The 12,077-nt window shown below is 39.1% G+C and overlaps 1 protein-coding gene and 1 long non-coding RNA gene across 12 annotated transcripts in view; one reads left to right on the forward strand and one right to left on the reverse strand.

Annotated features, from left to right (window-relative positions):
• Positions 1 to 8,774, reverse strand: LOC130090786 (uncharacterized). Its single transcript, XR_008807730.1, has 3 exons — positions 8,571 to 8,774; positions 1,952 to 2,045; positions 1 to 158 (listed from the first exon to the last, which is right to left on the reverse strand). It is a non-coding gene; the product is annotated as an uncharacterized LOC130090786 (long non-coding RNA).
• grin1a (glutamate receptor, ionotropic, N-methyl D-aspartate 1a) overlaps positions 6,223 to 12,077 on the forward strand; it is a 24,001-nt gene continuing 18,146 nt past the window's right edge. For 6 of the 11 annotated variants that reach the window (XM_056258344.1, XM_056258349.1, XM_056258346.1 and 3 more), the window contains exons 1-3: positions 6,223 to 6,890; positions 9,469 to 9,603; positions 10,473 to 10,649. In XM_056258344.1, the coding sequence (XP_056114319.1) occupies positions 6,642 to 6,890; positions 9,469 to 9,603; positions 10,473 to 10,649 (561 nt within the window). In that variant the 5' untranslated portion in view covers positions 6,223 to 6,641. The remainder of the gene's footprint in view (positions 6,891 to 9,468; positions 9,604 to 10,472; positions 10,650 to 12,077) is intronic. The other 5 variants (XM_056258352.1, XM_056258348.1, XM_056258353.1 and 2 more) reach the window with 3 other exon arrangements.

A 12,077-nucleotide genomic window follows, 5' to 3' on the forward strand; every position in this document is an offset into this window, starting at 1 on the left:
AAAGCGCTGACGCACTGAGACTCTGAGTGCAGCTTCTGACCTTGGGACTGCTGATCTGGCAATAAAGAAGCTGGAGGTAACTCACCTGACATCTGATTTTATATCACCTTCTGTAATGGCTCATGTCCAAGCACTGGCAGATGGTCCTGATGGGGATTCTGAAAGAATGACAAAACTATTCTGTTACCTCTAAATAACCTTCACGATAAAGCAAAAGAGTTTAATAGCGGATGTCCAGTGATGTTGAACACAGATGCAAGGGTGGTATGATTTGATCAGATTTCATCTTCTTTTATTAAACATTTCAGTGAACAGATTCCACAGGGAATTCCGTGCACCGAGCCAGAACCAATTCCGACAGATGGAATGATCAGCATGACATATAAAAGAATAAGCCAGGAATCTGATAGCTCGAGACCACCATGTGTGGACAGTATGGCCAGCCTTAGCTCCAAATCCACCGATTGCCCAATTTGCAATGAATCGTACAGCTCCGCGGGCGAGCATCGCGTGGAATTCCTGAACTGTGACCATAAAGAGTGCCAAAAGTGCTGCAGACTCTAGCCGTGTTAAATGCCTCCTATGTCGCCAGAAAACCCCTCTTTTACTCTGGGAGACCTATAGAGAAAACTTCTCATAATTCTCATATGTGCGGTTGTTACTCATATGAGACTCCCTTGGAGGCTTGTGCAAATTGGCGAATGAGATTCAAGAATGCTGGATAATGCAATTGAACACAGCTGCCTCATTCTTGTTTTCCATGCCATTCTTGCGATAGCCCTGTTGTTTGCTTTTGCAAACTAGCCTCAGGCCGAGAACTCCAACTGTGAACTAATTTATTGAACTTGACAACAGATGCCACTAAATTTTGAAATAAATGTGAGCGGTGCTTGCCCATGCAAACCCCGTTGCCAAAATGCTAGGGTGTTCTGGGTGGTTGCCAGGGTGTTGCTATGCGGTTGCTAAGGTGTTCTGGACCCTAGATAAGACTTTGCTCCCTTCTTCAATGTCAGTCTATATTAAATTATATTATTAAGCACATATTATAATATAATATCATTTTAAAATAAGCACAAGTTTTGATACTCGAACCTAACCTAAATATGATCAATGAATAAATAAATCTGTTTTCTATTTCAGTATAGTTTAATATGTCATTTATTCCTGTAATGCAAAGCTGAATTTCCAGCATCATTTCAGTCACATTATCCTTTAAATCAAATCATTCTAATAAACTATATTTTATATAGCCTAAATAATACATACAATTTTCAGAGTAAAATAAAGATCAATAAACAATCATACATCACTCTGCACAACCTTGAAACACTGTAAAGTCTTCCCTGTTGCCTTTTATCAATAATTAGGACACGCTTGCATATGGTTTAAAAATAATAAAACGTCTCAAATTCACTGACGGAGCCACATATACATCATTGTCTAGATCCTCACACAGATGTCTTTTGATATGGATTAAAACAGTCAAAAATAGTGTCTCAGTTTAAGAACAGACAGTTCTTTTTCTGGTTTTAAATAGCATATTTTTGGTGTAACATTTGGCTGGTTGAAAGTTCTCCTCTTGGTCTGCGTCCTAGTTTTCTGAAGAAGAGATTGGACATCATTTATAACCATAGCAACCCTCTGAGGTTGGTGCAATGCCACAGTACTTCTGTGTGCATACTTTACCCCACGATGTTCGTCGTCTTGTTTTTTATTATCTTACCCAATCTTTCCTGAAAAACGTAAGATTTACAGGTTGTAGGAGGCGATCATCTGAGCGAGACATTTTTACTGTTTTCCATCTGCACTCAGTCTGTAGAATATTTATGCGAGACATTTTTGCATTTAGGCTGCACATACAATTTGCAGTGCTACTGTAGACCAAGTCACTATTTATGGCGATAGAAGGACAGAGATGAAAGGGTCAGTCATCAATAATAGATTTACATACCACATACATGAGAAACACATCATGTAGGTCCTCAGCTGGCATCTAGGACACACCAGAACAGCAGCAAAAGGTTTCTTCTTAACCCATTACCAGCCTGAAAACACATACATACACACACAGGCGATACGATAAATAATTGTGGGTTTTTGAAGCAATATACTTAAAAAATGCAATACTGTCATTATCAAGTGGATCATTATGTAAACAATAATTTTATCCAACACTTAATTTGTGTTCATACATTATGCATTATGATGCATGTCATCGCCCCCATCGTCATGTTTAATAGTCGCATTAGCAAATACCTTATGCACATTTTGATGAAAAAAACATAGTAAATATAATATTAGGCTATGCTCGCGAAATCAAGACAATTAGCTGTGGTCTGCTACTGACATGGCACAAATGTATTATATATTTTTTTGTCAAACGTGTTTATTTAAAGAAATATATACAATTTACTGACACACAGATGTTCCATCTATTTAAATGGTTAGGATATTATTTGACATAATGTTTTTTTTCTACAAGACCTGTTGTGATCCCAGGTTATCAACCATTTACATAGTATCCCTTTTTAAAGTAATAAACTACACTCACCGGCCACTTTATTAGGTACCCCATGCTAGTAACGGGTTGGACCCCCTTTTGCCTTCAGAACTGCCTCAATTCTTCGTGGCATAGATTCAACAAGGTGCTGGAAGCATTCCTCAGGGAGTTTGGTCCATATTGACATGATGGCATCACACAGTTGCCGCAGATTTGTCGGCTGCACATCCATGATGCGAATCTCCCGTTCCACCACATCCCAAAGATGCTCTATTGGGTTGAGATCTGGTGACTGTGGAGGCCATTTTAGTACAGTGAACTCATTGTCATGTTCAAGAAACCAATTTGAAATGATTAGAGCTTTGTGACATGGTGGAAGTAGCCATCAGAGGATGGGTACATGGTGGCCATAAAGGGATGGACATGGTCAGAAACAATGCTCAGGTAGGCCGTGGCATTTAAACGATGCCCAATTGGCACTAAGGGGCCTAAAGTGTGCCAGGAAAACATCCCCCACACCATTACACCACCACCACCAGCCTGCACAGTGGTAACAAGGCATGATGGTTCCATGTTCTCATTCTGTTTACGCCAAATTCTGACTCTAACATCTGAATGTCTCAACAGAAATCGAGACTCATCAGACCAGGCAACATTTTTCCAGTCTTCAACTGTTCAATTTTGGTGAGCTCTTGCAAATTGTAGCCTCTTTTTCCTATTTGTAGTGGAGATGAGTGGTACCCGGTGGAGTCTTCTGCTGTTGTAGCCCATCCGCCTCAAGGTTGTGCGTGTTGTGGCTTCACAAATGCTTTGCTGCATACCTCGGTTGTAACGAGTGGTTATTTCAGTCACTGTTGCCCTTCTATCAGCTCGAACCAGTCTGGCCATTCTCCTCTGACCTCTGGCATCAACAAGGCATTTCCGCCCACAGAACTGCCGCTCACTGGATGTTTTTTCTTTTTCGGACCATTCTCTGTAAACCCTAGAGATGGTTGTGCGTGAAAATCCCAGTAGATTAGCAGTTTCTGAAATACTCAGACCAGCCCTTCTGGCACCAACAATCATGCCACGTTCAAAGTCACTCAAATCACCTTTCTTCCCCATACTGATGCTCGGTTTGAACAGCAGGAGATTGTCTTGACCATGTCTACATGCCTAAATGCACTGAGTTGCCGCCATGTGATTGGCTGCTTAGAAATTAAGTGTTAACGAGCAGTTGGACAGGTGTACCTAATAAAGTGGCCGGTGAGTGTATATATATATATATATATATATATATACTATATAGTGCTGTCAAATCGATGAATCACGATTAATAACATCTAACAAAGTTTTTGTTAACATAAGATATATATATAAACATAGTATACCCCCCCCCCCCCCCACCCCACCACCACCACCACACACACACGCGCGCGCGCGCGCATATTACGCACACACATTAGAGGTGTGTCATCTTCTAATTAGTCTTGACTATTCTTTGGTAAATGGTCCGTCTCTATCTGTGTGTGTTAGCAAGAGCGCGTCATTATATAACGGCTGCAGTGCAGGCTGGCCCAGCTGTATTGATGTGCAGAGATGTGGGATTGGGGGGAGGAGGGAGGGAGCAGAACACGACCGAGGCCAGTGAGAACCTTGTCGCTTGGTCAGCCTTTTGTGTGACTCCCAGCAAGCGAGAGACATCCAAGTATTCCAACACCCCAGACTGAGAGGTATAGCACGCGCCAATACAAGCGCACTCACGGCTAAACTCACTCTTAATCCGTTTTAAAAACATAAATGGAATACCAAAAAATATATATTTTTTAGATTTCTAAAGATTTTTCTCTGCTACAGACTAAAATGAGACCTTATAATACAAATGCATAGTAAAAAAAAAAAAAAAAAAAAAAAACTTGCAGCCCCCCACGCCCCCTGAGGCGCGTGATTCATTATTTAAAGTCGGCGGAATAACTAGATCAATTGTGACCTAATTTACGAATCCCCTCATATCAGACTGTGACATTCACATGTAGCTGGATTAGTTCCCACGGATAATCAAATATTAATAAGGTTTCGATTGCAGGTTCTCTAACACGGGGAAAATTAAATCAAATCACAATGAGTGGAGCATGACAAAAATCACAAAACAAAACAAGTGCGTGCACGAGAAAATCTGTATGTTAATAAGTCGACATTACTGGAGGTGTTTCAATGATTCGTAATGCATGCTTATTGCGCGCTGCTGTCATTTCATCTCATTAACACCCTGCGTTGCCAGCGCGTACAAAATGCCTACATGTGAATACTTTGAAACTTCACACTTCAGGAGAGAGGCTTGTTTCCTTGGTAACCGTTTTTTCCCCTTTTGTCCTTATGAGCCTACCAGTGCATAATGCTGCAGCTCAGCACATTCACCTGCATAGAGAGGGCTATCTCCCGCAAGCAAGCATTACACTTTTTTTTTCTTTCTTTTTTCTCAAAGCACTGCTTTTGTCTGGAGGTTTGACATGCATTAAAACATGCATCTCTAAAAATAAAGCAAAAATAGAGTTTCGCACATGCCCTTTGAAAACAGACAGCACTTAAAGCCCGGGATGCTCAGGGAAAGCGGGAGACCTCTCAGACCTGCCACTTTATGCAATTACTTTTAAAGTCTATGGTTTGAGAGACTGAGCAAGTGATTTCATGATTGAAAATGTTGAAATATAGATGCCGTGCTTACATAATTGATCATCGGATCTAAAATACATCTCTGAGCATTGGTGGTAACATTTAGCCATCTTAAATCTGTCTTTTGGTAGAATCTAAAAATATAGGAGCCAAAAAGTCAAGGAGAACCTTTAAAGAATCATCTGTGTGGGTGCTTTAAAGATACTATAATACAGTTAAAATGCATTCTTGCAGAGAGGTTTCTTTACTGAGCCTTGAAGAACTTTCATTTTTATATCTGAGCCTCTCTTCTAAATGTATACTTTTTTGTCTTAAACAGTGTCTTGGTAAAGAATATAAGGAAATACCTCAGTTTGACCATGCCTAAACAGTTTTTAACCCATTTAATTCCACATGTTCTAAGGGAGCATATTTTACCTCCTGGATAGCCCAATAAAACAAAAATCATTCATGGTCACAGTTATAACAGTTGCTCAATTTCACCCAATGGAAAGTAGCAAACAATAAAGTAACATTATAATCCATTAATCCAAGAACAGATTTGTTAATTTGTTTAATTCAATGTAATTTGAAATCTCCAAATGTGAATAAACCGATGGGCCTCTGGTTTTTCACATATGTGTGACCATGATTTATATGAGGGCAATTTACAATAATAATAGACCCTTTATTGTATGTACCAAATATGATATCTGTATCAATGAGATGTTTTACATTCTTCATTTGATCTTTCAGAGGGGCAAAAAACATAATATAAAAGCGTTCACATTAAATCAACAGTTGACAACTATTTGTAAAGCAGTAACCCGTATTAGATCCATTAAATTAAAAAGTAAATGGTCAGAAATGCTATCGGTGGGTTAGAAACACCGGAATATATTGATAACTGGTCGACGCGAGACTTGTCAAAACCATGTTTTTTTATACCCGTTTATGCTGTTATGAAAACACACAATTCGCATTTACTCCAAATGGAAAAACAATTCTCCCTCTTTTTTTAATTTCACGCATGGGCTGTTTGTGACATCGAAGCGTTTTAATTCGAGCATAACGCCAACGCGAGGTGCGGGGGCGCGCGTAAAAGTGCGCGCACAGCTGTCAGCACCAAGGACAGCTCCGCTGCAGAACAACAGCAGCCGACGCGCAAAGAGAAGAGAAGGACGATACGAGACGCATCACTGAATTCTGCTGCCAGGCTTCATGTAGTATGTGACTTTCTAGCTCTGCCTGTCTGCAGCCTGACTTCAAGGGGGAATTAAGAAAAAGGCTGCAGTGAATGCCGGTCTCTCAGATGCCATCGCCTAAATGAACTGGGCACCATGAACACATCGCCGCAGTGTGTGTGCATTTCGCAAATGGGATTCTAAAAATTGCCACACTGGACATTGCTTTCAATCTCCTCAACCGAATAGCCCCCACACGAGGCTCCGGCAGCGATAATAGGGGAGGATACTGGGGCTCTCCGTGCGCTCTTCTGGCCCTCCACACGATGCGTCTGCTTCTGCTGGCTGCGTTGTTCTCCTGCTCCTGCGTGCGGGGCGGCTGCGAGCCCAAGATTGTGAACATCGGGGCCGTTCTGAGCCAGAAGAGATACGAGCAGGTGTTCAAGGATGCGGTCACCCAGGCGAACCAGGTGTACGGAAGGGATAAATTCAAGTTGACCGCAATCTCTGTCACTCACAAAGCCAATGCGATTCAGATGGCGCTGTCTGTGTGTGAGGATCTTATTTCCAGTCAGGTGGGATTTTTAGCAACATCGTTGCACTGTGGAACTTCCATGTGGCAAGACCTAGTCTTATATGACATGACTGTAAATGTTGCCTGAGGGGTAAACATGTACATGCAATATGCACCCTTCAGAGTGAATTAATTTATTTAGCTTTCATAAGACAGTGTTTTGAAATGCGTGATGTTATCCGTTACAAGTAGCATTTTTTAGTTATTGAAAAGTGTACCATTAAATATGCAAACATGTGCATTAGAAAGAGCTTCAGATGCCAATTAATGATCCCAATTAATACAATTCTATCATCTGACCCTTAAAATGATTGATTATGATATAATATAACTTATATAATTACATACCATAAATCAGTTGATGTATTAAATAATATTTTGACTTGAATCAATCAAATTCATTGAAATGTTACCACATGAAGCGCATTTTGGGGTTAGATGGAAAACCCTTTTTATATATATATATTTTTTAGACAAATATTTTTTACAGCATATAGGCCTATTGAGGGGTGTTTTGTCATTAGAAAAATTTGCTAAAAATATCAGTTGATATCATGCATAAGGATTCATTTCTACATATTTTGACCCTTAAATTAGCTAAAATGCCTTAAAATGTAACCTAATTTAGCACCGTTGATTAAGTCATACTCAATATTTTTGACTTGAATAAAACCTGTAAATTCAGATGTCACCACACGAAGCACATTTCTTTAGGTTAGTAAACAAAACTTTAAAGTGTAGGCATTGACCTGTGGAGAATTGCTTGGGCAGTCGAAACTTGTTTTGGATTGTGGCAGTAGATTGAAGCTGCGTAACTCGTTTAGATGTCTAAACAGGACAGCCTGCCAGTTGATGATACACACGGGTCAATAGACTCACGGTGGGAGGAAAGGTTAACGTACTGTAGCTGACCCCGCAGAGCTTTGATGTCAGAAATGAGTGAGATGACCACACTTATCTCCCTCCACACTCATCGCCTAGGGCAGCAGCTGCAAAATAAACTAGGTGACGCATGAAAAATCAATGATTTTCAATGCAAGCAGTTTCTATTTTGTGCTTGATGAAAATAAAGATGGGGGTGGGGGGGGGGGTCAACATAGTGTCAGTATCTGCAAAGATGTCTTTGAGGAGGATGCCTCAGATATACAGCTAATGTCCACTATAAATACTGTAGTTACATATGAATAAACAGTTAAGATTTAAATAATGTTGAGATATACAAAGATGGATGGATGGATGGATCATTCAGTTTTGAGTTTTTTTTTTATAGCATGCTATAGCCTAAGAAGTGTAAGAGGAGAAACCTTTAAGTACTGCAGTAGCAATGTCCTACATGAAGTGTAAATGAGAGACTTTGTACACTACTGAATAACTACTGTCACACTCGTGGGAGTAATTCAGCCTGATGCGTTGCTTCATTAAAAGCCTGCACACGCAAAAGTCACATTAAGCGGCTCCGCTTTAAGTGCTCTCTGGGCCGGTGATGTCATAACAAATGTGCTGAGGTAGGAGTCTATCGTCTATCTCAGGGCTGGATACTGCACTGAACAAAAAAACGGGGCTGAACATGAATCACTCCCTCCCGTCCTGTTCGCTCTGCCTTGCTCATTCTCTCGCTAATATTCACACCAACCTCCCCCGGTCAACCCAATGGGTGTTCAGCACTCAATTATGTACATACCTTCAACAAATCTGGGGCCGTAAGGTTGTGTAGCATGTTAGCAGGATGTCAGGATAATTGCTGAATTAATTTGGTTGTGTGAGATTCTTCCATGCGAAACTGCTGTATCGCGACGCTCAGTCTGTATCGCCTTTGGCTCACTGATGTCTCTGCCCACTCTGAAGAAGAGACATTCTATGACAGATGGAGCCAGTGCCGGAGGGTCTCTCTGGAAATACATAATGTTGCCAAACCTTTTATTCTCGTTGTTTTTCCTTCTCAATACAGCATATTATTGAAAAACAAAAACAACGACTGAATCATATATCTATCTCTCCATGGTTAGCACTGATTATCTAACATTATTTATTGCTTTATATTATAATCCTTATTTACTGTTGGTTATTGTTATTTATTGCTGGTCTTATGGTTCATGCAGCCGTTATTTGTGCAATAACAGTGGCCTTTTTTTTAGCTGTGCAACATGACGCCCATCTACATATTCTGTTCCACTTTATGGATTGTTTAGGGGAAATACATGTGATTGATTGATTGATTGATTTATTGTGTGATTTGGAAATGCAGCATACACTAAACCCAAGACAAATTTCCCTAAGGGGACAATAAAGTATATTGTATTGTATATGCTGATGAAAACTAATCAAATGAAGTGTATAACTTTAGTACGATTGGAACAAAGCCTCCCTTTTACATATGATAGGCAAATTCCTCTTTGTCTTTCTTTGCTCCAACCAAAGATCCTTCAATCAATCAAATTGTCAATCTGTCTGACTGTGAAGTGATATATAGATTTAGTCAGAGAACGAGCCCAGATCCATGAGTCATACCAATCACTCCGTTGTGATCCAGTCTTGACTGTTAGTTTGTATTGAAACCAGTTCTGTGATCCTGTTTGCAGGTGTACGCCATCCTGGTGAGCCATCCACCACAGTCTAATGACCATCTGACGCCCACGCCGGTCTCCTACACCGCAGGGTTCTACCGCATACCTGTAGTAGGGCTCACCACCAGGATGTCCATTTACTCAGACAAGGTGGGCTGTATTGAGAGAGAAATTGAATTATTCAGTTTCAGAATGAATCATTTTGGGTGTTTATTCAACTATATAGGTCTCTATATAGGCTATAACTATATTGGTCTCTATATAGCTTTTAGAAAAGCACTTTTCATACTATCACGAGTTTAATTTGTCCGTTAAAAATGACTTAATGTGGCAGGTCACATGACAATGACAACATGGCGAATGCATTACGTCAGGATTACATACTACACACATTCATCATACTATATAGAAACTATTCTTTTTGGCAGTCGCAAAGTAATTCATTTTTCAAAATAAGTACCTACTCTAGAGAGTATGCGATTTCGGACGCAGCCGCCGTCTTTATGAATGAGTTATTAAATTGTTCATTTCAATGATTAGTTAAAAAAAACTGATTCAACAAAATAATTCTTCACGCAACCGATTTGTTCAGAATGGCTGAAGCATTTTTGGGTGAATTACCTATGTTTTATTTTTGTTTGTTTTCACACAATAATCTTGAAATATTATAGTTTTTAAAATGAATTGTTTTTATGGTGGATTTTCATAAATAGAAAACAATATTTAAAAACTAACATTTTTAAAAATATATATATATAAAAAAGTTTTTTTTTTTAATTCTTAAGCACTCTTTTATTTCACTAAAATAAAAAGACTGTAATTTTTAAACATCGTCTACCAGCTTTTTTTCTTTTTCTTTCTACCCTTCTTTCAGAAGCCATAATTAAAAAAAAATTAACAAAGTGAAAATTGCTGTAGTTCAGCAAACAACCTTTTATTATTTTACTCAAATAAAAACAGTGTCATTTTTAAACTTTATGTCTCCCACCTTTCTTCTCATCTCTTTATCCTTCTTCCAGAGCATCCATCTCTCGTTCCTGCGTACAGTACCGCCATATTCCCACCAGGCACATGTGTGGTTTGACATGATGAGGGAGTTCCGCTGGAATCACATCATTCTAATCGTCAGTGACGACCATGAAGGCAGAGCGGCGCAGAAAAGACTAGAAACTCTTCTGGAGGAGAGAGAGACCAAGGTAAGATCCAGTTCCAGTTCCAGGATTCCCAGTGCGTGCTTGTATGCAGACGTGTGTGTATCAATCGCAAAGGTCTTCTATGTACGTAACTGTTTTACTTTTTTGTCATGTGATCACATCTCTCATGCCATGTTGTAAATGTTGGCTAACATTCTAAAACCAAAAGCGTCAGCCATGTCTAATGTGGTCTGATTTGACTAAACGTGCGTTATTTGCTCATTTCATATTGCTTTCGACCATAGTCAAAAACTCCTGTGTCTATCCACAACAGGAGCAAAATGAAAACCATAACCTGGGGCGTTGCAAAGCATCAGGGACTCTTTACATATTTATGCCATTTGTTTATACACTATATAAACTGGTATTTTTGTAGCCTTGAGCCACAGATACTGTATAAGTCTATCATCAGTGTCTCATGAGGTGGTTCAAGATGTGATTGCTTCATGCAGTGGTGCATTGTGGGAATTTTGCTCTTGCAGAGGTTCTGCTCAGTTTCCTTGGGGATGAAAGCTAAATCACCATCCCACATCCCCCCTGCTCGGCGCTGAGGTAATTATTGTTGCCCTCATTGCTGCGAGAGATTATTAACAGTGAAACTATTTAGGTGTGGTGCGAATTGAGCTACTTTCCCACAGAGACGTTTCTGGTGCTGGAAGACTGTTGAAATACCACATGGCTGCTTTATTGGAATTTCTTCTCCCTTTTCTTCTTATTATTAATCAGAGGCATCATGCATATTTTTTTTTTCAAGGGGTCACCAGCTTTCTCGGTGTCCTATTAGAGAAAAGACATGAAATATGGGCAGAATGCGTCAGCAGTAAAATTGATGTAATGACTAAATATTTAATGTAAATATAATTATTCATTTTAAAGCGATTGATTTCTGCCACAGTGTTTAAACAAATACCTTTAATGCATTGTGCCATTTACTATAACATGAAAACCTATTAAAATATTATATATATTAATAAAAAAAAAAATATATATATATATATATATATTAGGAAGATGCATTAAAATATACTCTTTTCTTATTCATGTTTATGTTCGTAAATGATTAAACTTGATTTGTATTTGTCTTTATTTCTCTTCTTCTATAATATGCTAATTTAAAGCACAGATGTGCTAAATAAATCAATTTGCCTTGTCTTGCCTAGGTTTTTATCACATTTTGTAGTTGAGTCATTAGTAGGAATGACTCATTGCTATTTATCATGCATGAAAAGCTTCTGCTTTTTGATTTACTGCAATGCAAAATGATGTTTGATTAAGGCTTTGTGAAGTTAAAATCACAGTAATTCACATCATATTTTAGTGGGTCCTTTTATCATGTGTGCTGCAGTCGAGAGAAACCGTACACACTGGAATGAATTTACATTTTTATAAGAGCATTAAAAAGCCCACCAAGTGTTCCCAGGAAAACATTAT

The sequence above is a fragment of the Rhinichthys klamathensis genome, unplaced genomic scaffold (genome assembly GCF_029890125.1).
Source record: "Rhinichthys klamathensis goyatoka isolate OS25496 unplaced genomic scaffold, OSU_Roscu_1.1 h1tg000150l_1, whole genome shotgun sequence".
In the NCBI taxonomy this organism is placed as follows: domain Eukaryota; kingdom Metazoa; phylum Chordata; class Actinopteri; order Cypriniformes; family Leuciscidae; genus Rhinichthys; species Rhinichthys klamathensis.